Source organism: Rhodnius prolixus, unplaced genomic scaffold (genome assembly GCF_049639745.1).
Source record: "Rhodnius prolixus isolate KJV_2025 unplaced genomic scaffold, Rpr scaffold_10, whole genome shotgun sequence".
Taxonomy (NCBI): Eukaryota; Metazoa; Arthropoda; class Insecta; order Hemiptera; family Reduviidae; genus Rhodnius; species Rhodnius prolixus.
The window spans coordinates 12,737,265-12,764,464 of NW_027411615.1; the positions used below are offsets into that span (position 1 = coordinate 12,737,265).

The window sequence follows — 27,200 nt, forward strand, 5'->3', positions numbered from 1 at the left end:
CGTGTTTGTAGAGAAATCTGTCTTACCGGAACCGTCGTTTATGTAAGAGGTTGTTAGTTTCGTTTTGCCGAAAACATGATACTACACATGTAGTAGAGCGACGAATTGGCGTGAAATTTCACATGAAACTTCGTAAAACCGCTACTGAAACTTATCTTTTATTAGAAGAAGTTTACGGCGACGAATGTTTATCTTTACTGTAAGTTAAAAAAGCTCGAAAGAGCAAATCGACATTCAAAGCGATGATAGTTTTTTTCGACATTCATGGCATTGTGTACCTTCACTGGGTTCCTGAAGGTCAAACTATTAATCAACTATTACTACCGTGAGGTGCTTGCTCAACTCCCGTGAAAGAGTAAGGAAAAAACGACCCGATTTGTGGAAGAATAAGTCTCGGGTTCTCCATTAAGACAACGCGCCGGCTCACACTGCATTGTCTGTCAAGACGTTTCTAGCCAAGTACAATATCCCAGTTTTAGGCCATCCGCCTTATTCGCCAGACCTGGCCCCATGTGACTTTTATCTGTTCCCCAAAGTCAAATCTGCATTAAAAGAAAGACGATTTCAGTCCATTGAAGCTGTGAAAGAAAAAGCGGCACGCGTCATGCAGGAGCTCACAGAAAAAGACTTCCAGCACTGTTTCGACCAATGGTAAATTCGGATGGAACGTTGTAGGGATATGGGAGGGGTGTATATTGAAGGTGATAATAACTAAATATGTATAAATTTAAAATAAAATGTTTTACAGCAATAGTCTCGTTATTTAATAGCCACACCTCGTAATTATTGGGTTATCCAGAATATAATGCAGGATTTTATGTTTTCTTTAAAATACCCTTCCAAATAGTTAACTGTTTATGTTTGTTGGCTTTTGACTTTTATAAATCTAAACACTTTTTCAAACAAAAATGTTTGTTTACCTCTGTAACATTTTGCTACTTGGAAATAATTTAGTCTTCACTAAGATGTCAAAGAGTGATTTTCGCATAATTTTGTTTTACGAGTTCAAACTCGGCCGGAACGGGGGCCCAAACGGCCAGAAATATCAACAATGTCTGGGGCGAAGGCAGTATAAGTGAGAGTGTACTGTTCAACAGTGGTTCCAGAGATTTCGAGAGGGAGACTTGAGCCTTGAAGACAAAGAAAGCCGTGGAAGAAGTTCTGCCCTTGATGACGATGTTCTTCGAGCTTTGGTGGAAGAAAATCCTAGACCAACTATTCGAGAACTGGCAGGGAAAGTCGAAGTCAGCAAATCAACCGTCCATGACCATCTCAAGGCGATTGGGAAGGTGAAAAAGCATAGAAGTTGGGTTCCTCACACATTAAACGACCGCCAAAAAAGATCAGCGATATGAAATTTGTGCTGCTCCTTCTTTGCCGAAACAACAGCGATCCTTTTCTGTCCAGAATTGTGACTTGCGATGAAAAGTGGATCCTCTACGACAACAGCAAACGCTCTGGACAGTGGCTTGACAAAGGAGAAGCAGCAAGACATTTTCCAAAGCCCCCCAAATCATCAATAAAAAGATGATGGTTACAGTATGGTGAGCTTCATTTGGTCTGATTCATTACAGCTTCTTGAATCCTGGCGAAACCATCAATGCCGAATCGTATTGCAAACAAATTGACGTAATGCATCAGAAATTGGCAATAATGAAGCCATCTTTAGTCAATCGAAAGGAGAAGCCATTCTGTTGCATGACAACACTCGGCCACCACATATCTCACGTTTGACTTCCCGAAAATTTTTGAAGCTCGGCTATGAGACTCTGCCACACCCGCCCTACTCACCGGACCTCTCGCCTACTGATTACCATTTTTTTTAGACATCTGGACCGCTATTTACAAAATAAAAAATTTATTCACCAAAGAACATCAGAAAATGCGTTTTCTGAATTTATAAATTCTAAGGATTCCCAATTCTATACAGAGGGTATGGAAAAGTTACCCACACGTTGGCAGAAATGTATAGAAAGTAATGGAGACTATTTTGATTAATAAAAACAGTTATAAATCATTAATTTTTATTTTTTTTCTTTTAAAACCATAATTCTGCATGCATTTTCCGAACAACCCAATAATATGGGTAAGCTAATTTATGAGGTGTCCCATAATTAATTTGTAAATATATATATAAAAAAAAAACTGTATCTTTTTTTGATTGCAAGCAATTTAAAAGAAAAACCGCATTTAAAAAACACGCACGAAAAATCCATATTTTCAAAAAAAAGTTCTTTGTTTACATTTAATTCAGGTCAAGGAGCTTTGCATTCAGATAAAACATTAAACAGATGATTAAGTGCAAGTTATTCCTAGATAAGAAACTAATATTTCAAGTAGTTTACATTAGAAGAAATTAGGAAATTCACTAAAGATTGAAGATAAAAAATAAAATGAGGGTAGTATTGGTTGAACAAATAACTCTAGAATAACTAATTTAAAAATAAATATCATAAAAAGGAGGATAGTCTAGTAACATCTATTGACTATTAAATGAATGTCAAATCTAATTAACCTTCTACTAAAAATTTTACACATAATTACATATGTCCTTTCGAAAATAACATATATAATATTTACAAAATAGTGGAGTTTACTTTCTCCAACATGTTTGTACTTTCAATATACGTATCATTTAAACTGAACTATATCTTCATTATTTGTGATTTTTGTTTTAAATTTCACGAGCTCATTTCTTTCACGATTTTTTTAGGTTGAAATTTGTTTCTAGAAAACTCCATTAATAGTACTTCTAAGGGGGAAATTTTGGTTAGGCTTTCTGCTAAAAGTGTTTTTATCTATGATCCTAATACAGAAATTATTCTTTAATACAAAAAATTCTCAAACTGTCACTCAACTAAAAGAAACCACGCCAAGGTTTTGAATTTAGTACTATTAAATTCAACTAAAATCCGATTGGTTCTCCGATAACATTTACATAGGTACATGAAATGTATACATTTAATTTACAAAACAAATTCACACAAAAAATTACTACAAAGCGGCAATTTGTTTCCAAATGATATAATTTGAATTTGAAGGCTATAGATTACACTAAAATAATAACTCATTTATTATCTTACGTCACATGTAATAAACTGTACTTCAATGATTTAAAACGTTCATTTTAACTCCATACAATGCAATTACATTTACAATGTGCTTTTAAACTTCTTATAACTTACAAAATGACCTATTTATTATGTTACACAAATCTGCAACCAAAATATTTCGAAAAAAATTCTGAAACTAATTTAAATCTTAGTAGCTTGTAAAAGTACCTTAAACAAACATTCCGAATACTCTTAGACTATAACGATATCTCATAGAATACTCCGAATAACTCCTTGACTAGAATGATTACTCTTAGAATACTCCGAATATTCCTAGACTAGAATGATTAGTCTTACAATATTCCGAATACTCCTATATTAGGACGATTATTCTTATTCAGGTCGTGTCAGTTGAGTACCTTTCGTCAACAGTGTACCTTAAAATGCTTCCTTAGGACACTAAGTAGCATTTATTGGCTGTAATCTCCTTTTAAAATCCAGAAAAAAATTATTCTCGGATAAAATAAGCAATCCTTGGCACACGAATTAGGAGTTATACTCATATCTGAGAATCTATCAAATAAATAAATATTTATTTGAGATAGTTTTAAAAATTGCTAAAAAGGGTAAAAAATTACAAAATAAACAAGTACAGTATCAAAGTGAAAAAGATATTAAAAGAAATTTGGAGATAATATCCTTCCTGTTGATGTCATTTATTTTACAACTTTTCATATACATATTTTCATAGAAAGAAAACAATATTATTCTAACACAAAATAAGAGAATGTAAACAATGCCTATAATATTTTTGACTTATTCCTTAATTTCTGCGAACTTAGAAGAAATATTTATGTAAAGTTAATAAAATATGATAAAAATTATAATTAAAATTATAATAATATAAGTAACTTATTACAATTAACTTATATCCAGAAAACTATAAAAACAACACACACATACAAACATGGTCACAACTGATTAGCATATTTAATGACTCAAAAGTTATTTTCATTGAGTAATTAAATGATTTCATGATTTCAAGATAAAAGTTGTAAACTAAATGACTTTACAGAAGGACACCAAACTGAGATAAACCTACATATGATATAAAATGATATCATCACTCTATTCAGTAAGTGAATAATCTATTTATACCCTTTACTATTTTTATGTCATTTTTTATTTTTATTTCTATCAAATTATTTACTAATTACAGGGTTAAGCTAACATAGTTAGCCTTATGTTTATTATTTCCGCGCGCAAGTATTTCCAATTAGTGGTTAACTAATTTGCTTTAACCAATAATAATAATTAAAGTACTAATTTGCTTTATTTCAAGCGTTTTGTGATCGATAGGGAGCTCACATTCTGAAGCCATTTGTTGGATAAAATGAGAGTAAGAAGAGATGGGTAAGTGTAATGAAGAGAATTATAGAGTATTGTTCGAGAATATACCAAATAAAATAAAACAAAAACAAAATCTAGAAAAAAAAAAATCCAAAAACAACTTTTCCGATCAACAATTTACAATTTAAATTTTTATGAAAATTAGAATTTTTTTTTCAGGAAAAATGGCTGACTTTAAATATATGTCACTTGAATGAGACAACTCTGAAACCACACCACCAAATTCTTTGAGAAAATATTTAAACCAAAATAGATAAGCCTAAACATGTTTTATCTAAATGAATAATTCAGCAATTTTTGTTAGTAAGATAATAATCAAATATTATATGGGTGATAAAACAGTACAATACTTAAAAACGCACTTTAGAGAAATACCATATATGTAAATACATATAATTGGTTGGAAAAATGTTTCAAAATAAGTACACTAGTCCTACATGTTAAATTGAGTTTTTACTGACATAAGAGATAGGCATGTGATTAAGAAGATTTTGTTTTTAAATATAATTAATTGTAAACAAACAAAAAATGATAATTTTTTTAGAAGAGTTTAGAATAAAAGTGAGTAAATTTTAAATCTGCTAAAATTATATTTTAGCTCAAAATAAATATAAAATACGCCCTAACAAACCAATATAGAATTTTTATACTAGACAGAAATGTATGCTAATTTTTATTTCAATTCTATAGTGGTTAAAAATGACTAATTCAAAAACATTGCGTCATCTTTAAAATTTCTAAATGAAATGATTTTTTTTTATTACGTAATAATCGTGTGCAATCTTTTTTTAAAAGGAAAAATTTTATTTATTTATAATATTCATTGTGAATATTCCTGAAATTTTCTAAGATTATTTTTTTTGTAATATATCATCTAACAATCCAATTAAAAATCTTGTTAAGACTTGAAACTTTTAGATATTTAATTGTCCTTAACGTTGTTTAAAAAGTATTTATACAATTAAAAAAGAAATTACAAGGTGTCATGGCAAATAACCGAATCAACGTTATTTTTCTGCCTGAAGTCATATTTTAAGCCTATGGCTATGGCTAGTAATGAATAGTTCCCCAAGTATACGATAGATGGATCTACTATCAACTACTACTATCGCCTCCATGTTGAAGCGATTTAGTTAAAATATTTAAATTGATGATGTCCCGCAAAATTCTTTATTGGTCTGCCGGGAACGCTTTTTTTTTTTTTTAACCAGAAATCAGGAACACGGATTAAAATCTGTCTAAACTTGAAATTTGACCGCAGAGGCGCAGACCCGGCAGTGCAGAGAAGTATAGTGATAGCATGGGTTCGATTCCCGGTCTTGGCCTTGGATTTTTATTTATAAAGAAATTTATAATGAAGTACTTCTGCTATACGCCTCCAACTACCACACCTGAATGGTAGTTATCTTAAAGCCTGTCTGAAATAATGGGCGTAAACTCTGTTTTAGTTTGGCCTTACATTTATTTTGATTTTTAAAATGCTTAAAAGTAGGAGACCATTAGGACAGCATTCTGATACTGTCAGCCTCCGGGCAATGTTTTCTCATTACAGACAACACTTTCTATCAACAACAGCGAGTGTAAGAAGCTCCCTAAGAGCCGGCAGGTAGATTCGAAACTGAGATTCCCACGTGATATCCAATGCATTAGCCATTAACCACTGAACTAATTCCTTAACTTGCACTCAATTTTTTTTTTTTGCTAGGTTAGATCTAAATTTGATTTGAGTAAAACATAATCTAGGTAAAGAATAATATTCACGGTCTTCCCAAAAATGAATCATCACAAACTCAGTTTGGCCTTCACTACATTGGAATTACCTTCACTTACAAGAAGCGCCTTTCTACTTCTTAAATTAAATATCTATCTTGCAAGCTTGTCTTATATTAAGGACGATACTTAACAATCGGAGGATAAGATTTAATTAAGTTAAAACTTTATTAAATAAGTTTCACTAGCTGTGGTGTTTCGAATTAATGTCTCAACTTGTCTCAAGCTATCAGTTCTTTTCTGGATAAAAATATAAACGTTAAACCCCGGAAGAGCAAGGTGTTAGGAACCCTGTATCCTTGCAAAGGCCTTAGCTAAAATGGGAGGAATCCTAGATAACCATTGCTATATTGTGTACTAATAAAATAAATATTTTAATAAAGATACATTTTTTAAATGGTTAAAGATTAAAAATTAAAGCATATTTTTCTCTAGACATTTATCGGATGTCACTAGAAAAGAGAAGATTTACTTTCCTGCACAAGCCACGCCTATGCTGATCAATTCCATACTTTCTCGCCTTGAATTCTTTAAATCTAATTTTATAAATATAACTTTCATTACGCGGAAAAATTTTGTAAGTTTCATTTCTAAAAATATAATTTAAAAGTAAGTTCAAATTTTATTGTAATTAAATTCCTAATATCTTTAATGATGTAATGCATCTTACACTTAAGTAGGCATCGGTTAAAAATATCTATTACAAAATAACCACACTAAACTTTCTCTTTTTGCATTTTTCAGCATTCTAACTGACAAATAGCATTAAAAGAGTATACTAACCTTAATGCTATCAGAAGTTGAGGAAGCTAAAATATAGCCTAGTCAAAACATCTCATTCGTCTCACACGACGTCAAAATCAATCTTTTTTTACAGGTATAAAAAACCAAAACAAAAAACTGCCTTACCCTTAAAAATTGGTGTTTATAAAAAGACTAATAAAAGCAACTTAAAAAAATATACATACAGGGTGTTCATTTTAAGACGGCTCAAATGCATTTCATGCTTAAATGGTTGATCTGAGCAAAAAATGGTAGAGGAAAAATATGTTGCCCGTCAACTCTAGTTTCAGAATATATGACTTGATTTTAGATTCCTGATCGCGTACGCGACTGACGCGCGTCCAAAAGTAAGGGTTCGCAGTTCACAGTTTTAAAGAGTATAAAAATTTGTGAAAGAAACCGGAAACCGCAATTCGATATCTTCAAAATTAAAGGTGCTAGGCCATTTCAAAATCTGATGTTTTTAATCATATTTCAATTTTTTAACTTGTTATCAAAGAGTAAGAAGAGCACGTGACAGGTCATTTTTATGTATTTTTTCATCCCCTTTCTACTAAAAATATTGCCAAGGCAGTAAAGCTAGTATTTTTCTTAATATCGGGAAATAAGTCGTTTTCCGAGTGATTTTCTAAGAAAAACCAAATGTTAAGAGCTTTAAATGTTGTCAAGCATACATAAAAAATAATTTTACATCTGTTACAAACAAGAAGGTTTAATAATTATTTGGTAATTTTGGGAGAGTTGCGTTTAATTACCAAAAAAAATTGGAAACCTCCTGCCACATATTTAAGTGATCAATATCTTTCATGTAAAGGATCCTTAATTTATCAAATAATGCACTTTACTCAACTTGTGAAGCATGTACTGTGCCTTCAAAGGTGCCTCCTCTGGCTCGCAAAGCCAGGTCAGCCAGGAGGTTATCAACTGCTCTCTCTACCTGAGGGGATGAAAAAATACATAAAAATGACCTATCGCGTGCTCTCATTTCTCTTTGATAACAAATTAAAAAATTGAAATATGATTAATAAATACCAGATTTTGAAATGGCCTAGCACCTTTAATTTTGAAGATATCGAATTGCGGTTTCCGGTTTCTTTCATAACTTTTAATACTCTTTAAAACTGTGTATATGAAAATGGGGGTCAACTACAAACCCTCACTTTTGGTCGCCCGTCAGCCGCGTATGCGGGCAAGAATCTAAAATCAAGTTACATATTCTGAAACTAGAGGTGGCGGGCAACAAATGTTTCCTCTACCATTTTTTGCTCAGATCAACTGTTTAAGCATGAAATGCATTTGAGCCGTCTTAAAATGAACACTCTGTTTATTGGGGAGACTCAGTCTTGGATTCTAAAGAGAAGCTACACTACTTAATATTAGTAATTAGTACACCAAATGAAATCTTTGACTATTTGGCACCAAAGAACAGATGCATAAAAGTGAGTGTTGGAAATAAATATTTTAAAAACAGAAGGTAATTTTGTCTTTATTTCAATCCTTAGTCACTCGTAATAAATAGCCCTACTTGGCTGACGGAATTATAATTGAGAGATTATCTATAAAATTGTTTATTATTTTTATGGTTGCTGACACCACTTAAATCTATAAAATGAATTAAAGTAAATTATAAACTTTTTTAATGGTACCCAAAGTGATATACTATATTTGAATGTCAGCTTTTCTGATTTCAATACCTAGCCAAATTTAAATTTTGATAATTTTTTCTATGACTATTAACTTTTATCGATGAATAAACTCATATGTTCTGTTAAAAGGAAACTTACCCAACAAATATCTTTCATTATATGCAAAGTAAAATGTGGTATCCATTAATAAATAAATACAAAGGAAAAAAAGTCATCCAGATGTTGCTTCATATATATGAAATATCGAGCATATTATTTAGCTAGTTATCTTTCAATTACAACAGAATTTACCACAAAAAAAACAAAAAAAAACAGTTTATTGTACTAGAAAATTAACAAAGCAAATTTATTTTAGTAAATTCTTGTTATACTAGCACAAAACAAAAGCCCAGAAATCAAGGAAAAACCAACTTGTGCGTCAACGAATTAGTTTGCCTCTTTGAATTGATTTACTTCCAAAGAAGGGAGTGGTCCATTAAAACTGATGAAAAAGTATATTCTCTTTTCTTTCTCTTATTAGAAGGAAATTATTGCAATAATGGAAAACATTCAAAATGCTAAGTTTTCATGGGAAATATCTGCTTTAAAGACTCCTAAGTCCGTAAAATATTTATTTTAATATTTATATTTAAATATTTATTTAATAATTTACCAGTTATACTGATAAACAACTTGCATATGTAATCTATAATCAACCCTTATACAACTGTCTTACCGGACAATTTTAATTTAAAAAAAAAAAATCTTTCAATGTTATCCATCGTAACACGCATGTTTATTGGCGTCCCTGACCAGTTTCGGACAGAGTCAGCAGGTAAAGTGCGAGATGGTAACGTATTTAAAGTAGAAATCTATACTCCATACTGATTTATCTAACCATAATGAAAGTCTGAAACCGGTCAGAGATGCAATAACATGCTGCTAAGGCAAATAAAATTAAAGTTATTATCAAACACTACTATCTAAGCACATTTTTAATATTTTTTTAAAAAAAAAGTCTTAAAGTGAAAAATGTATTTTTATTTGAATTTCTTACTACCTTCTTTTGGCGTGAGAATAGTAGAACGATTAAATTCTTTAAATTTGAGAGGAGAACAAAATTGGTTACGTTCATCGAAACTGTGTCGAATGCTCTTTTAGAAATGTTGCCCCTATAGAAATCAAATCCTTCATTGAATCATATCCGAATCGCATTTTTCAAGAATTTTATGTTGCACTTGCTAGGTCTTCGGTAAATTCGAAGTCACCCATCTAGAGCCTAGAGAGCGAATAGATTCTCATCTGAGAACAAAAAAATACTGTACATTCTTCAATTCTCTTTCATTCCATATACCAAACTCAAAGCTTACTCTTCGACGTTCTAAAGTGAGCATTGATCTTGAAAGTTGAGTTTTACTATGATGTAAATTTATTTCTAGAAGTATTCTTCTTGAAGTTTCAGTGCAGATAGCAAAACTACACGAACTTAGAAGCAGATTTAGAAGCGTTGTTAACATTCAAAGCGAAAAATTTAGCATTTCTTATAAATCTGTTGTCGAGAACTTCTTTCATTTTTGGCATCTCAGAACCTTGTCCTTGAGATATTGATCCGAGTGAACAGACAAAATACGTAAATCAAAACATGAAATATGTAGAAATTAAATATATTTTTCTAAGTATGTCATGTAAGAATATTTCTTCCTTCATATTCCTTTGAATTGAATCATTCTAAAATTATTTTAAAAGAAATTGGTATGAAAACATTTTGATTATAATATAAACACAATGAAAGTTTTTAGACGATATAAAAAATAAGTATATATTCAATTGCACGCGTAATGACTTTGAATGTAGGCACGATACACTGACATGCTCCACATATCCGCTATTTCCTTTCCACTTTAATCATGAAGAAAATTATCGTACAATCATTTATTTACGATAAATACTAAACACATTAACCACAAAATTACCTTCTCTTAATGGTCTTATTGATTAGAAAATCAATAATCACTAGAAGAAATAAACAGTTTGAGCAATTTCTGCTGGCTAACCACTTCTTCTGCAAAAACTTATAAGTCTGTGTGTTCTAAACATGCAGGTTATGATCGTTAACATTTGTATACATTCTTTTCTGATGCTTGCATTTAGAGCTTGTCAAATCTACGTTTCAAGAGGTATCCTGGCTTCAACAAAAAAATAAAAAAGGAAAGTGATAAGTTCGAATCCAGTTAATGAACCGTAGTTTTTCTCTTCCTAGGAGCTTCTTACAGCTCACTTCCCGGTGATGGATAGTGTTGTCTATTGTGAGAGGCCTGCAAGGCTAATTAAAAGAAGCTACGGGCGCCAATGTCCTCAGATGTTGACGCACCTTCAATTTTATTGAGACATTCCTTCTGTAAACCTTATTGTGAAATTACTTAGCTCAACAGCCTAATGAGAAACAAGGCTTCCTTGTTTAAAACTACTAATCTGTTTACAGAACGTTTCCTTTCTGCAACTTTACTTTTTCCATGCTCCTTGTGAAGTCCTAAGCATAATCCATTCATCTTGCACGTGGTTAAGCGCTTTTTCTCGCACTCCCCAGTTCATTATTCAATTTTTTTTTTCCAGATTCCAACAGGCTGTGTATTCTTTTATATTTGCAAAAATGTTTTTCGCCTCAACCAAGTAAAATCAATTAACGTCTACGAAACTCCACAAAGGAAATAGTATGGAGACAGATGCTCTCAATGGCGCTTCAGGTAGAGGGCAGAAAGAAATAGGTCACTGTAACATGGAATATTAGACTTTATGTAGCATCTATTTAAACAGATTAGATTCCACAGGTGTTTTCTGAAAGCCACGACCCAAAGGATCTATAGTGGCACCCACAATTAGAGTACCTTTTCCAATTCTTTGTGCTATTTAAACTAAGTAGTCTGGTTTTGGATTCCTCGTCTGATTATGAAGGCATGGATTTTTCTCTTACTAGGAGCCTGTTGTATACACCATCCTTCGAGGCCTGCGCTATATTATTAACCATTGGCCCAAAAAGGGTTGTTGCCCCTTAAAAATTTCTAAGTTTTGTTTTGGAATCTTCAATGTAACACACAGAATCATTGCCTCACTTCCAAGCTTTCTGTCCGGTACTAGAACTTTAAAGAATTTGCCGAACCTGTATTTAGGAGCTCTACTATTGGTGAGACGACACAAAACCGGTTCGTTGCTTAGGTTTTAATGTACTCCATTGGGCCTTGCGAAAACTAATGCTAATGGAAGCTTGTTCCATTAACAAATTTGTTGCAACAGTCAGGTTAAGCCTTGGATGTAGATAAGAATTGGTTTTAGATGAAAAAGTACTTTGAAGGCAGCTGTGAAAGCGTTATTCTTGGCCATGTCTCGTTCAGAACTTCAATTGCTCAATTACAGATGAATGTTTCCAGTACATCTTATTGTAGTTTAGTCCAACCATGCTGACTGAGTATATTGTTATTTTAGCAGCACCCCAACTCTGGCCCTCATCATTTCTGAACTTCTCTTCCATTCCAGGGCCTTAAACGAAGTCCAGTTTTAGGAGAGAGCTATTTCGTTGGCTACTTCGCAGTGGGATAAGGTTTCTTGCTATATTGCCCTCTCTAACCCCTGGGTTCAATCATTTACAAATATGAAAGGCTTCCTCATCCTAAAAATATTTCATTGGTGATGAAAGCACTTCGCATGATGTTTACTCCGCATTTAAATCCTGAGAAATAAATCATTTTATAATAGTAATAAAAGGCAAACTACAGCCTAGTCTAATAAAATAAAACTAAAAAAAAAAAAATCAAAAAGAGGGAATCAAAACAAACTATCATTATGATAGAGTTCTCATTTGTTTGAATCATTTCCTTAAAAGAATCAGATCGCCCATTTTTAGACTGGTATTTGTATAACTATATTTGATTAAAGATGACTGTTTCGTGCAATTCCAAACGCTGTCCAGTCCAACTCTGTTGTCTTGTGTAATTTTTACTGCATCTAAACTGACTTTCCCAATTAAAATGCATTCGATTCAATTTCTCACCGGATTTATTTGACTCTCGTCGATAACACGTATAGGGAAGAAGTGACTAGGCAACCGGTTGTATAAAATGCTTTACTTTCATTTTACAAAACATTTCAGGGTTTTAGGAAGAATTGAAAGCAGTATAGAGAAGTGTAAAATCTTTCTTGAGGGAAAAAATGAAGTTTCTTATGCAGTTTTTTAATGTCCATCAATAAATAGAGGTCCTAAGTTAGTAGAAACCTGAGTATAACCTCCTTAGCCAAAACTTTAGTCGCTTTACATTGCTTTGTAAGTTTCATTGATAAATAATTAACTACTTTGTAAATTATTCTTTTGAAACTTTTTTTTTATTATAAAGTTCCAAGAAACATAGTCTTCACCTAATCAGCCAAACCATCTGAGCTTAATATTAAAAGTCCTGACTTCCATCATTTGTGGAAAAAAAGTCCAAAAATTATTTGAATAGTTAATTTAGACTGTACTCACAGATTTTGGCATGTTGATATTTTGTAGTTCAACAGCTTGAGAAGAACGTTCTGAAACAAAAGTAACAAATGATACTTAAACATGAATAATTAATGATAATTATTGTCAGTATATATATTTAAATATGTAAATTACAACTGAGTGAAAAACGGCATTGTATTCAATTTATTTCAAGCATTCTACTGAAAATTTTGTGAGCAAAATAAATAGAAATCTAAATTAATTTTTCTGATTTTAAGTAGAAAAAAAGTCGTCTATAATATTTTAATGACCCGAATGATGGTCAAATTTAGCGTCAAATAGAAAAGCTTTGGGATTCTTCCATTAGATAAGAAGTTTTAGGTGCGGCCTTAATATTTGATTGATTAAAAAAACCATCTAATTACAAGGTAATAACAAGCCAACAATGTGGCCTATATCTGTCAATGATTTTTTTTTTTTTTTTTTCTATCCGCTGTAGAAATGTTTCTAGTTGATTCAGCAGAATACATATTTTTTTTTAAATAGATTATTAATTTTTTTTTATTTTTTTAATATTCAAAGTTCCTTTTTCACATTTTCCGGCCGGAGATTGGATATTATTGCTTTAGACTACCGGAGGTAATCATTACATTATAAAACAGTGATCAGAAAATAAATAGTAACTACTTATTCTTTTTTTTTTAAAGCAAACATTGTGTACTGTAACATTAAAAAACCATTATTTTTTATCATTCCCTTCCACTTGCAGTAATCTTTTTGTCATTTCCTCCAGTACTCTATCCAACCACTTCTTGCGAACCGGTCAGAAAAGGAAGTAGATCCCCGGATAATCATAGCAAAAAAAAAAGGGTACAATTGATAAATGAGGTGCAAATCGCAGGGTGTAAAGCAAGGGAAGGTGGAATAAAAATACATTCATAAATTTAAATTTACCATTTTCTGAAAACATTTTTATTTCACTCAAAATGAATATTTCTGATATACTTCCCCTTACTGGTGTAGTAAGAGAACAATTTAATTTAGTAATAAGAAACAGCAAACGTACAAACAAACTTCTGCTATTTAAAATTGGGATATTGGAAGAGACCATTTACTGTATAAGTTTATAATTTTAATGAGGTATATAAAGGTTACTTTAGTGTCACAGTAAATTGGCATGCCGACGGGTATCCCAGACTAATAACACACTGGTATCCCAACATTTTCAAACACATACATCGTGAGGAATTGAAATTTTATTGACACCAGTCTAGAAAAAAACAGTCGACACTTATGGGAGCCACATGATATTTTTTAGGTCAATATGAATTTGGCTTTTAAGCAAATCCCTTGTGAAATTAAACAATTTAATGACAATTAATTTTGACATAGTTTAATTTCCCAGTAGCTTTATATTTATTTGAACACAAAAATAGCCCTTCTAGAATTTCAAAATAAAAATAGCTTGGCAAATTAAATGTTGGGCAACAATTTATATGGAAACCGTAATGTAAAAAAAAAAAAATACATAAAGCTTGAGAAAGCAAATAATTTATCTTCCTACAAAATTGAAAGAACTTATCTTACCGAAAACGCTACAAAGGGATAATTCCCTCATTTTTTGAAATATATTTGCAGACATTAATATAACAAAAAAAAAAGAAAAAAAAGGTATTGCCAGTAAACTGCTACAACCACACAACTAAAAATTTATGTTTACTCAGAAAAAAACAAAACTTTTTGGATGTTATCTGAAGTCTAATAAAAGATATCAACTTTTATATTATACCATAAAGGTCAAAGATAAAAACCAATAAAATAAAAGTTATTAACACAATTGTCTTTTCTTTTCTTTTTTTTTTTTTAAGAAAATTGATTTGTCTGCTTCACCTTAGTTCTGAAACGTTCCCTTAATTATTAACTTCTGCAAAACTTTAATTTCATTAAATTAATGCATTTTTATCAACTTGTTCTAAACTTGGTGAATCCAAAAACAAAATGATTTAACAACTAAACTGTATAGACTCAGCAAATAGATAAAGCCTTTTCGAAGATGAGGACACTATATATCAGTATTTTATTTTTATTTTTTGGCGCGTCAACGTCTGAGCTCTTTGGCGCCGGCAGCTTTTTTTAGTGCAATACTTGTCTCTAGCAGTGTTCTCTCGCTACAGACACTTCCATCACCGTCCATTAAGCTTTAAGAAGCTCCTTAGGAAGAGAAAATCTAAGGGCCAGCAGCTGGATGCGAACCCGGGAACCCCGCGTCGGAATGTATTTTATACTATTATCTAAAGTAATTAATAGAATAAAAAACATCAGCTCACATTTAATAATAGTAATCATGAATACAATATTTTAAATTCAAAATACGACACTATGCATAACTGTTCTTCCACTCCAACCCTGGTAAAAGCGTATATATAAAAAATTAGCAATTTCTATTAAGAATGAAAGAATGAATCAGACTAATTATATCTCCATTATACTTAAGTTCTTCCAGTTTTTCACTCTGACTAGTAAACCAACTTTGTAAAAGAGCCAATAAGATTTATAGAAAGCTATTTCTGCTTTTTTAAACTTTCTCTTCACATAATCTAAAGAATTTCACAAAAAATTTGAAGCCATAACCAAATTGAAAGTAATCATGAAACAAATGTAATAGGAAATCTGCTAAAGAGAAAGGTATTTAAGTTGAAATCATATTCATGTTTTTGTTCAATAAAATTCAGCTGCATTAAATTGATAGTACTTTTCTCTAAATTTAGATTTACAGGATAAGCACAATTGAATTTAACTTTATCATTAGAAATATTTACATGCTTGATACCTTTGTTTAAATGAAATTTTGAAGAATAATGTATACTTTACATTTTTCCAAGTCGTTAGCTGATAGGCGAAGAAGAATGTACGTTCTGACGTTAGTTTCAATTATACATCAGTCTCAACAAGTTTTTTTAACTAAAAGAACAAACAATAATAATGCGGCATTGCTTTACGAAAAAAAGTTTATCTATGTATTTTCCATGCATAATACAAATTGAAGTACATTAATAATACTTACAGAAATTACAACATTAATCCAGATAAATATTTTGGCATTAGGAAAGACCCGCCCCGCAAAACAAGAAAACCAAATTCACTGATCACGTTGACTGTTGACTGACAACTCACGTCCAAGATGGCGCTTCATTATGGCTAGAACGTACTAACAAGGTAGAAACCTCTAACTTTTGAACATAGAAAAATCAGTTAATAAATATATATATTTTTTAAAGGATTACAAGTTATTTTTAATATAGTATGAGAATACAGTTCGTTAGTCTTAATTGCATCTGTATATTTACTTTTTATTAAACCACTTGTTACGTCTGTTTCCTTGGTACTTTTTTTAAAATTTGTATTTCGATTCAAAATTTTACAATGTCTAAACATTCAAACGAAAGTATTCATCAATTCGTATATTCTGATATAGATATTGATTATGAACCTATTTCAGAATTCGACTATGAACCTGTGGATTTTGATTTCCGAGCTATTCCGTACGAAGGGGTTGAACCATTCGAGCCCTTGTCGGAACCAGAAGAACATACTTTTGCAATGATAAAGCCCTGTGCGCTGAGGTTCGCTTCTGAAATAGTAAATCGTATTCAAAATGAAGGTTTTACTATTCTTAAGGTAAGTTGTAAATTCACAGCGTTGTTTTACTTTGGCGGCCCCCTTCATTTTTTTGTGATAAAAAAATTAAAATGTTGACTTTTTTTATTGAAGATGGAGAGAGATGGAATTTAAGAAAAATCTTGTTTCGTTTTCATTTTAAAGGAAGAGGCAACAAATTATTCTTAGCCTTATCCTGCTAATCTATTCCGTTTTTCACCTATCAAAACTAAGAAAGATTGAAGGACTAGAATAGGAATATAAGTTGAACAGTATTCATTAATTTTTGCTTGTTCCAGTCAAGAAAACTTCATGTTTCTCCTGAAATGATTAGTGAGTTTTTCTTTGAACATTATGGAAAAGCATGGTTTCCAAAAATGGTTATTAAATTAAGTAAAAGCCCATTAATGGTTATGGTACTGGCTAAAGATCACGCCATAAAAGATTTTAAAGAATTAATGGGCCCTCCACGAGTTTCTATTGCAAGGAGAGTTGCTCCTTATTCGCTCAGAGCTATGTATGGATTAAAAGGTGATTTCGCTACTAATGGTATTCACGGCAGTGATAATAGAGAGAAAGTTCTAAGAGAAATTCATTTCTTCTTTCCACAAGGTAAGATTAAAAGACCAGAGATGATTTAAATACGAAACTATTTATATTTGATTATGAAAAATTGTTTCACCTTTTTTAAAAACCATTTCGCTTTATTTTTTCAATAAGATTCAACTAAAATGATTATCTTAGTTTGAAATAATGCTTGCATAATCGAAACAGATTTCAATGAATTAAGCTTCTCTATAGTAAGAAAGTAGTTAACATATATTCTTCTAATGACTTGATCTGGAATACTTGAAATGATGACATATTCTCTTCAATCTTCGGAGACGTTTCGTTATTAAATTCAGAGAACTTATAGCAAACACTGGATTGACCACTGGGCGACAACGTCTTGCTCAGTTCGAAGTGCAAATACTTATATCCCATTTAAAATATTAAATTAGATTCTTGTGTTTAGATATGGAGAGTAGTTCCTAATTGCAATCTGGCTCTACGTTTCTTCATTGTGGTCCAAGTCTTGATTTGATTATCAGGTTTTTACTACCGATTTATCAAGTCTCGTTACCGCATATTTCACAGCCTTACTAGCTCACCATTCCTATTCCTCTCGTGCAACAGCTCTCCTCTCCTCACCTTCTAACAAATCCTCTACGCTTGCAACGGAAGTGGCCTTATTGATGTGAGAGTAATCCACTGTGAATAAGTTTCACCACAGGGTGAATGCTCTAACATAACATTACAATTGAACTGATCCAATAAGATAAAATTTACTTGTAGAAGTTGTAAATATTACTAATAAAGGGTGCTTCAATTGTTTGGGTGGAAAGGGGAAATCTCTGAAAAAGTAGCTTATTAACTAAATTCAATTGACAAATTTTGTATCAGTACTGTCTGGTGATGAATGAATTCTTTAGATTTTTTGTACATGCTTCTTCATTAATATACTGCTACTGCTTTTCACCACAGTTGTTTCCAACTTTAAAAATGGCATTACCTTAATCTTTGACACTTTACAGCATTTCACTGAGTTTTAAAACCCAAACAGAAAACATAAATTTAAATTGAGCTTATTTACTTTTGCACCACTTTTACTTAAGTAATAATAAATAGATAATAAAAAATAAATTCAGTTTGCGTAGATTTTGTTAAATTAGAAACAGTTTGTGTGCTAAAGCTGATATTTCTGTTATAAAGAATAATTAATTTCTTTTCAGGAATACCTGAGCCTCTTTCAACAACGCTAGAGAGTATGGACTCCTACAAAGACCAATTTCATTTTATGTTGATTAAAAGTCTTGGGGATCTTTATAAATATAAATCCCCGGATTTATTAATGTGGTTTACACGATGGCTTGAGAAAAAGAACCCTGAAATACCGAAAATAAAAGTGACTTATCCTCATGATATCGTTGAAGAAGAAAAAGCTCAACAAATTGTAGCAAAAAGAAACAAATGCGCCATATTTTCGTAAAATTACAAATTTATAATAATTTTGACTTCAGAATGAGATGCACTATTCATTTATTTATAATGATATTTATTTTAAAGAGATTTTGGATCTTAAGGTGGTTATCTGTGAACTACTTTTCTCACCTCTAGATTAGTTCATTAATCAGTATTAATTTCATTTACCTACTTCAAGTTAAATTAATGATTTGAGCAACTAAAAGTATAATATACCTTTAACAGTTTGGGCTGAAAAAATGAATGCAAGTGAACTCATTATAGATGGAATATGAGTTTTACGCCATCTTGAGCAGCGAATTCCTCTTATTCAATATGGAGTGCTTTAAAGCTATCTAAAGAAAGCCTATCTGAGCAATAGAGATATATCCAAATAAGTAAAATTGAAATTATTAAACGGAAAACGGTTTCAGTTACTATCAGATTTTCACTAATTGAGAGGCATCTCAATCCAAACTAATCTCAGCTTTATAAAAAGCCTCTAATAAAAATTGTCTAAAACATCTAATAAATTCTACAAAAATTTATGAAAATTAATTGCAGCTAATTTACTTAGAAGTTGTTATATAACTTCCAACAGTATTATGGATTTTAATGTTTTTAATATCTTCTTTAAAGATTCATGAAAACATTGTTCAATGGCCGCCTGTTAAGTTCTTAAAAAGCCCCAATAGTTAAAGAAATCAGTTCAGAAGAATGGGGCAAACAATTAGGAACCAACCTTAAATAGAATAATAAGCTTTTCTAACTAGCTAAAATCAACAGCTAATTATGAATAAAATGTTAGGTATTTGCTGATTTGTATATCTTCATTCGTTTAATCAATACTTATATTTGATTTCTGAAAGTGTGTGTTAAGGGAATGAATGAATTGAAATTAAAACAGAAGAATGATTACGAATGCCTTATTCCTCTGATTGTACCGTTCAATCTTATTGAAATTTTGAAAATAACTTTTCATGTTATAATGTAAAATATAAGGTATTTTTATTTCACTACCCGTAATGATTTCTGAGTAAACAATGGGTGAAAGTTCTATAAGATAAAAAAGTTTACCATTCCAATCTCTCTATTAAAACAGTAACAAAGCCGTAATGGTGTAGTAATAGATGAAAAGTTTTTGACAGAAAGTATATGCTTTGGAAGATAAACGAGAAGTTGAAAATAAAATAAGGTTTCTTATATTTTATAAAACTCAAGAAATGTTACAAAAATCCAAAGAATAAATAAACATTATACTTCATTTTTACAGAGATATTCCCACTTTAAAAATATTAAGAAAGCTAGTACTAATAAAACTAGGTACATTTATATGTTAGACAGAAAGTATTTTAAAAATAAAGCTGCACTAGTTAACAAACAACTAGTTAAAAAAAAAATGTGTCTTAGTTGTAAACCCTAATCCTAATTACAAGATCCCTACAATGTAGATCAATACAATTATCACTTCATGATGTTTCACGCCTCAGCGTTCTTTTGTCTAAAATTGATCACAATTTTGATACGCATACCATTTACTGCTGCTAATCTAATCCCAATTTAAATTTAAATTTTTAGCAGAAACCTACTATAGCGTATTCTTCTACGTTATAATTATTTCGCTTACATACATTCATTCAAGTTTATGCTATAACTAGATAGTAATGCTATCAAAAAATGTACTTTATATTGAAATGCTAAAAATGATTTTACATATTTAATAATGTAAATGGTACAAACTTGAAAAGCTTTATTTACATCTATTTACAAAAATCAAAAAAATCTTGCTCAGAAAATTACACTTCCTTTCAGGTACAAGTTTAAAACAAAAGCAAAATATTTAAATAAAAAAAAAATAAAAAGAACATCTAGAATAAATAAAAATTATACAGCAAATATCCTCACTAATCAACACGGCTAAGAAAGCTAAGCCATTGTGTAAGAGGTTTGACAGATAAAACGGACCTTATTAATTCAATAATTCTTGTCGTTATTACGTTTTCTTTAGGATGCCATTTGGCGAGTGTTGCAGCACACATGGGTAAATTATGTCTTCTTAACATAACTAATGCTTCAGCTACCGCTTCCATTACTGCAAAATCTGAAATAAAACATCAATTGTATCAATTTCAAATAAACCAAAACATGAGACCTGAATAAAAATGTATCCATTGCGCGAGCATGAAAATAATAATTTCGAAAATTAGGGAGATCATTCAAAAAGTTAGGAAAATTATAATTTATTTTTTTAAATTTGAATTTTGGATATTTGTTTCTTGCTTAACATATTTTAAATACATAAAGTTGTGGAAACTACTAAAGAGGACAAAAAAAAGGTCTCCGCTGGACAATTTAGTTCCAAAACTCATTTATCTTTTTAGATCACTTTGTCTAACGATGTTTCAACGAACAGATATCAACTATTCTTGAAGTTCGATTCTAATAGGTTAACGAAATACTGGTAAGATACAACTCTTCATTTAACTCAAAACGTTTCCTACCCCAATATTTCTTTAGGTTTGGGAATAGGTACAAGTCAGAAGAAACACATCCTGCTGATTAGGGAGGATGTTCCAACAATAAATACTTCATCTACCTTGGCGAGGTAAATAATAATAACGATCTCATGTGCAGCCAAGATAACAATGTTATGACTTTTTCGACAGATGAAATCGAATTGGCTGTTTCGTTTCAAGCCAATTTCACCAGGGTCGAACTGATAGCGTATCGATATTCACAAGTAACTAATCGGCGCACAAAATAATATCCAATTGTGCACTTGTTATCATCTGTACTGTTTGGCGACCCTTCATTAGATCGTTTTTAAGAAAAGTGAGTACTTTGAAATTCAGTCGCTTATTTCTAGGCTATATTAGAAAGAGCAGGCTTCTAAGAAACTGTCATTAAATTTCGAGTGAGGGCAAACTTTCAAAAACGAAGAATGCATAACATACTGCTCTTTCTTCTTATAGCCATGTTTCAATTTTAAGCATCCACCTTACCTAAAATCGCTTAGGGGGAAGAAAAAACCAGTTTTTGGAGTAGCAAAATCTACACACAACTTATTTAAAAAATATTAAATGAGTGTTATATCTTACTGTTTGTTTCATTCAGCATATGTTCAAATATTTTGATGCTGTTGTTTATTAATATGCGGCTACTAAGTTTTGGAAATCCTCTGACGATTCTTCCTGCAATTTTAACAGAAACATGTAAAGTAAAAAATAAATTATATACACACTTCTAAAAAAAAAAAAAAGGTTACGTTGTAATTGATCTTTCTATTAATAATATTTACAAAAATAGATAAATTACATTAAAACAATGAATTAGCTAAATTTCTTAGCTCTGCAAAGTATTAGAAGCTAATAATCCAAATGTTTGATTTTAAGAAGCATGTTGGCTAAAAACCTTATTACCAAGTAGCATGACAGCTTTACGATTCAAGTATTTTGTACACTTCAGTATCTAAATTTTACTTTCAAAATGAAAACCTTTATCGGTTCTTAAGTTTGACTTATTATTTGATCTAATGCTTTTCATCTCACTAAATAGCAACAAAAAGCTACTTGGTTTAAGAAATAAAACGTCAAACCTGAACAGTTTCTCATTATAATAAATTATAAATATTGTTCTATTTTTCATTATTTAAAATAAATAAATAATTAAAAAACAAAATTAATGCGTTATCTAACTCGCTTTAATTTTTAGTTATTTCAACAGAGAAATACGAATAAAAATTAATTAAATAAAGATTAACTTAAGATAATGGAATAATTTTTTGTGGTCCATTCTATAGTAACAAGAAACCACATATATAAATAATAAGTAAAAATTTTTAAAGGGAAATTTTCATATTAATTACTGCAGTAGATATTGAAATATTGAACTTTAAATTTATTATATTTGTATTTTGTTTCTACTTTTAAGAGAATTTAGAGATTTGATTTACGATTGCTAGGAAGCCTAATCAAAGGACAGCTGAACTTTTAATTTTAAACACCAAAGGTTTCGTATTTTTGTCAAATATTGGATCATTTTATCCAATCAGAACAAAATTTACTATGTTCATAAATGCAGAAAAATAGCCCAACCAACATAATGGAAACTTTGAGTTAATATTAAATCGACTAATAGAAGTTATATTATTTATAAGACAGAATAAACCAGAAAAAATAATCACACCTACTATACTATTAAAGGTACATTTTGGGTTTCATAGTGTGATGTTTGAACATTATAAATAACCCACTCGTCTTGTGGTCTGGTTTCTTGTGATCTAATTTTGCATAATTAGTGGTTTTTTTTTACTATATAAAGTATTGTGTCACTTTAATTTTAAAATTCTCGAAAGATTCGAAATAAATATGAGAGATATCTTTGTTCTAATGGAAAAGATAGTTACCTAACGCCAAAGCAATCTCTGCTGCAACATTGTCATTACTGGTATTACCGTTCGCTGTCTTTTCAGCATGTAACCATTTCTGTAAAAGAGGAACTAAGGAGCTTTCGACCATCTTAGTTGCCCAAATATTGCCTTCAAATTTCGCTAAAAGAAGAAGAGCCAGGCCACTTCCTAAACAGAACAAATTATTACATAATTAATAATAATCTTAAAAATAATTTGAACATGATAGTGACAAACAATTCTACCAAAATGATACATAATTTGTTTTGTACGTATAAATGCATGTTCCAGAAGAATTTACGTGCAACTACAACTAATGAGACGTTTTACTGTAAGAATCTTCTATTAATCAAAATTACTAAACTAACTTATAACTAAAAAAAAATATTTTTTTATTTTTTTGAAAGAAAAACCAAGTCTCATTATTAGTTCGAATCTCAATATTTCGAAAAAAAAATTATGCAATGGTCGGTAATGAATTTATTAACAATGGTCAAAAGATAAAACTAATAATTATATAACAATAATGATTGCTATGTAATTATTATTTTTATCTTTTTTGTTCCCTTTTTTAATAATAATTCGAATATATAAATTTTAAATATTCAAATGTAACTTGAAATTATAAGAAAAGTATTTTAAATATGACTGCAAATGCCTTTCTCGCAAGTATATAAATGACACCGAATTATGCGAAAACACTGCCTATGGGTATGGCATGGAGGAACTCCCCACTTCATCCACGTGCATTCATCCACTATGTTGCACTTATGTATTAACGCCAACCTTTTAAATTACGATGATTGCAAAAAAAAGACACAATTAAAATCACGTCAGAACAGAAAATCTATGCTTTTCCAGCAACACGTAATGATTAAGATTACACATTTCAATTTAAGATTACTTCAACAAGTTTTTCTATACTAATTTGTTGTTAGGAGAAGACCAAAATCGTCTTAAGTTTCATAGTTCAGATTTCGAATCTAATAAGTAACCCTCTTGTCAGGTCCTAGTAATCTAAGAAAAGATTTTCTTTTTTTTACTATATCAAATTTTGGATCAATTTAATTTTCAAAATTCACAAAAGATCTGAGAGACATCTTTTTTTTTTATCCTAAAAGATAGTTAACTAACTCTAAAGCCACCTTGGCTACATTATTGTCATTTCTGGTGTTACTGTTCAAAATGAACAATAAAGAAAATAATATGTTTTTCCAGCAACCCATAACGATTAGCTAAGCCAAAAACACACAACATTTAGAAATAGTTTTTGCCTCTATTTTCTACAATTTAGTTTATCCTGGTTAGTTCCACAAACTTAACAATATAATTATTTAATGACAAACAAATTTTATTTTTATTTTTGTTTGTAAGTATGGAGAAGTTAATTTCTTTAAAAAAAAAAATCAACCCAATATAAACTTACCTCTCTCAGTTATTCTCGATAAAATCTCTCTAAAAAGTTCATCTCTTGTTAGCCGTGACTCTTGTCCTCGTTCATTATATCCATACTTCGTCATGATATTTTTCTTTAAAGCTGCCGCTTCTCTTTTCGCCGTCTTGTCTGTCCCAGTATATGGTGATGATAATATGTATATAAATACGGATGTTAATAAGCAACCTAAAGAGAGCAAAAACAATAAGAAAAATATTGTTATTATCTAGATATTCAGCAGCAATGTACTCTTTGAGGTATTTTGTTATTATGTTACTAAAATAAAGCCTTTTTTTTTACTTTCTTTCTTTTTTCATACGTATTCATGATTATTAAGTATATCATTACTAACCACAAAACACTTATTAATTTCTTAAACTGGAAAGTTGGAAGGTCTTAGAGGAAGAAGTAAAAAAAGGAGTAGTTCACTCTTAAGTAATAAGAGTGACTCCATCTGTTTGCTGACAATGGCTTAAAAAGTTGTGATTTAATTCGAATCAGTCCTGTGGATAGCTTTAGAAATGTACAATTAATTTTTTTTTTTAAATAAAATAATATATCACAATAAAATGAGTTGTTATATTATTTTTTTTTCATTTCGTCATTAACACATTCCAAATCATACAAAAATAAAATAAACTGTGTATGTATAATAAGTAAGTGTATTCTGTATTTTTTTTTTTAAGGAGAATCATATTTCGACTGGATAAGTACATTGTTGACCTATTTACTTTATTTTACTATCAAGTAAAGGAAGTATTGAGATATCATCAAATTTTGGATATTAAGTTTTCACATTAAATAAAAGATTTAAAAAAAAAATGGTACTTATGCTTTTAATGGGATGTGTAAGCACTAGTTCAAAAATGAAGTATCACAGGGAAACACAAATTATTTTGAATACAGTCCGGGAATGTGACAGTAACAGTGAGAAAAATCATTCAACTGGATATGCCAATAAACCTGAAGGGTTTTCACTTTTTTTGAGATTTTAGTCGACTGACAGTTTGATAGAAAAAGTCAGTTTCGAGTTCTGAGTTGATTTTTTATTGGTATTTTTTGTAAACGTAATACCGTTAAATTCACCTTATTTTTTTAGCATTAATCACAGAGATCAATCTTATGATTGATTCAAGGGAAAACTAATTCTCTAAAAGTTAGAAGCAATCGCAATAATTCTTGTGTAGTAAAGGTAAATAATTAATATATTCTTGTTGGTAAAAGCGCTTGTCTGTTTGGAATAGAAACTCCATTGCAATTAATTTTAATACCTTCCGAAATCAAAGTAAACTCAATGATATAATTGGCTAGAAAATTGTTAATGAATCAGAACTCTATTATTAATACTATACTTCACTTGTTTTTTATTTACTTATTTGGAAACACATAAGTAGGCCCAAAACAAAACTCCCAAAACGTTCAATAATAATAAAGACAAGACTATAATTTGAACAATCATTTATAGAGTATTTTCGATTGTCAGTGAGAGTTTTCCAGATGAGTCAAAAAAATTGAAAAAAATAAAATAAACAATAGAATGAAGAGGGATTCTCCTTGGCTTACACAGCTTGGTCTCAGTTCAAAACGTACAAAAACTTTTCGCAAAACTTTAAAAAGTAATGCACTGTTTTTTTTTGCAAAATTGGATTTCCGTAGAGAGTTGCAAGAAATGTTTTTAAGTAAATTTTGAACGAAATAAATATTCGCTAAATTAACTTAACTTTATTATTACTAAATGTTAACATTCTAACATAAAAACACTGACAGTTTAATGGCCATCTTCGTTCTGCCTTTTAGAAATTTTATGGCGGTTGTATTTTTTAGGTTTTTGGAATTGTGATAACTTTACTAAATTGAATAGATATTTTTAAAAATATGTTTGGAGTTCTTCCAGGATAAGGATTATTTCATTTAGCAAAAAAAAAGAAAAGAAAAAGATTAATCATATGGAATGTTTGGTGTGAGTTGCTTGAAAACTTCTAGAGTTATTTTTATTTCGATTTATCTGGTTTCTGTAAGCTTAACAATCGGTAAGGGATACTCATTCTTCTTTAAAAAGTCTTAATAATTGTATAATATCACGACTAGCTTCAGTTTACACTCATATCTAAATGAATTACAAAATTAATGGTAAAAGTAATAAAAACATTTTTCATTGGCCATAAACTATCAAAAGACAGGGAATAAATAACATCTTGATTAAATTAAAAAGAAATGAAAATGTGAAACATAAATAACAAAGAATAATAAGATTAAATTATTAGCAATTCTAATTAAACATTAGGTATAATTCATACTAAAAATGATGAGTAAATCTTATTTGAAGGGAATGAACCAACAAATGAAGAACAAAGCAAGAAAAAAGTTAAGACCTTACTTAAATATTTTTTTTAAATTAGGCGAAAAAAAAAGTAACTAACTTAAGATACAAATTTCAAGGCACAAAACATTAACTGGTGAGAGGAGTAGGAAGCACATTTGGTTGCGCAATTAGAATATTTAGTCGCAATTGGCTAAAGCAATGTTTGGATCAAGTGATTCTGAAAAATAACAATCAAGAAAACAATGGCCCGACTTTGTTTAT

At 30.4% G+C, this 27,200-nt stretch overlaps 3 protein-coding genes across 12 annotated transcripts in view; 1 reads left to right on the top strand and 2 right to left on the bottom strand.

The window, feature by feature from the left end:
* Moe (moesin) overlaps positions 1-16,318 on the bottom strand; it is a 52,130-nt gene extending 35,812 nt beyond the window's left edge. Inside the window, exons 1-3 of one of the 4 annotated variants that reach the window (XM_074134003.1) lie at positions 16,180-16,318; positions 15,987-16,076; positions 13,155-13,204 (exon numbers count right to left, since the gene is read on the bottom strand). In XM_074134003.1, the coding sequence (XP_073990104.1) occupies positions 13,155-13,166 (12 nt within the window). In that variant the 5' untranslated portion in view covers positions 13,167-13,204; positions 15,987-16,076; positions 16,180-16,318. Of the gene's footprint in view, positions 1-13,154; positions 13,205-14,702; positions 14,810-15,945; positions 16,077-16,179 lie in introns of those variants that run through there. The other 3 variants (XM_074134004.1, XM_074134005.1, XM_074134001.1) reach the window with 3 other exon arrangements.
* LOC141457277 (nucleoside diphosphate kinase homolog 5-like) lies at positions 16,191-18,832 on the top strand. 3 transcript variants are annotated; one of them, XM_074134016.1, is made up of 4 exons: positions 16,191-16,331; positions 16,615-16,793; positions 17,072-17,384; positions 18,545-18,832. In XM_074134016.1, exons 2-4 carry the CDS (start codon positions 16,716-16,718, stop codon positions 18,799-18,801), a joined length of 648 nt encoding a protein of 215 aa, XP_073990117.1. In that variant the 5' UTR covers positions 16,191-16,331; positions 16,615-16,715; the 3' UTR covers positions 18,802-18,832. The 3 variants fall into 3 exon arrangements, with proteins under 3 accessions (XP_073990117.1, XP_073990118.1, XP_073990116.1); XM_074134017.1 differs by lacking the exon at positions 16,191-16,331 and adding an exon at positions 16,352-16,497; XM_074134015.1 differs by lacking the exon at positions 16,191-16,331 and having other exon boundaries at positions 16,504-16,793.
* Positions 18,833-19,952: 1,120 nt separating this feature from the next.
* LOC141457269 (uncharacterized) overlaps positions 19,953-27,200 on the bottom strand; it is a 30,239-nt gene continuing 22,991 nt past the window's right edge. For 2 of the 5 annotated variants that reach the window (XM_074133998.1, XM_074133996.1), the window contains exons 14-17: positions 24,608-24,802; positions 23,179-23,349; positions 21,872-21,964; positions 19,953-20,874 (exon numbers count right to left, since the gene is read on the bottom strand). In XM_074133998.1, coding sequence (XP_073990099.1) covers positions 20,678-20,874; positions 21,872-21,964; positions 23,179-23,349; positions 24,608-24,802 — 656 coding nt within the window. In that variant the 3' untranslated portion in view covers positions 19,953-20,677. Of the gene's footprint in view, positions 20,875-21,871; positions 21,965-23,178; positions 23,350-24,607; positions 24,803-24,968; positions 25,130-25,190; positions 27,157-27,200 lie in introns of those variants that run through there. The other 3 variants (XR_012460294.1, XR_012460296.1, XR_012460295.1) reach the window with 3 other exon arrangements.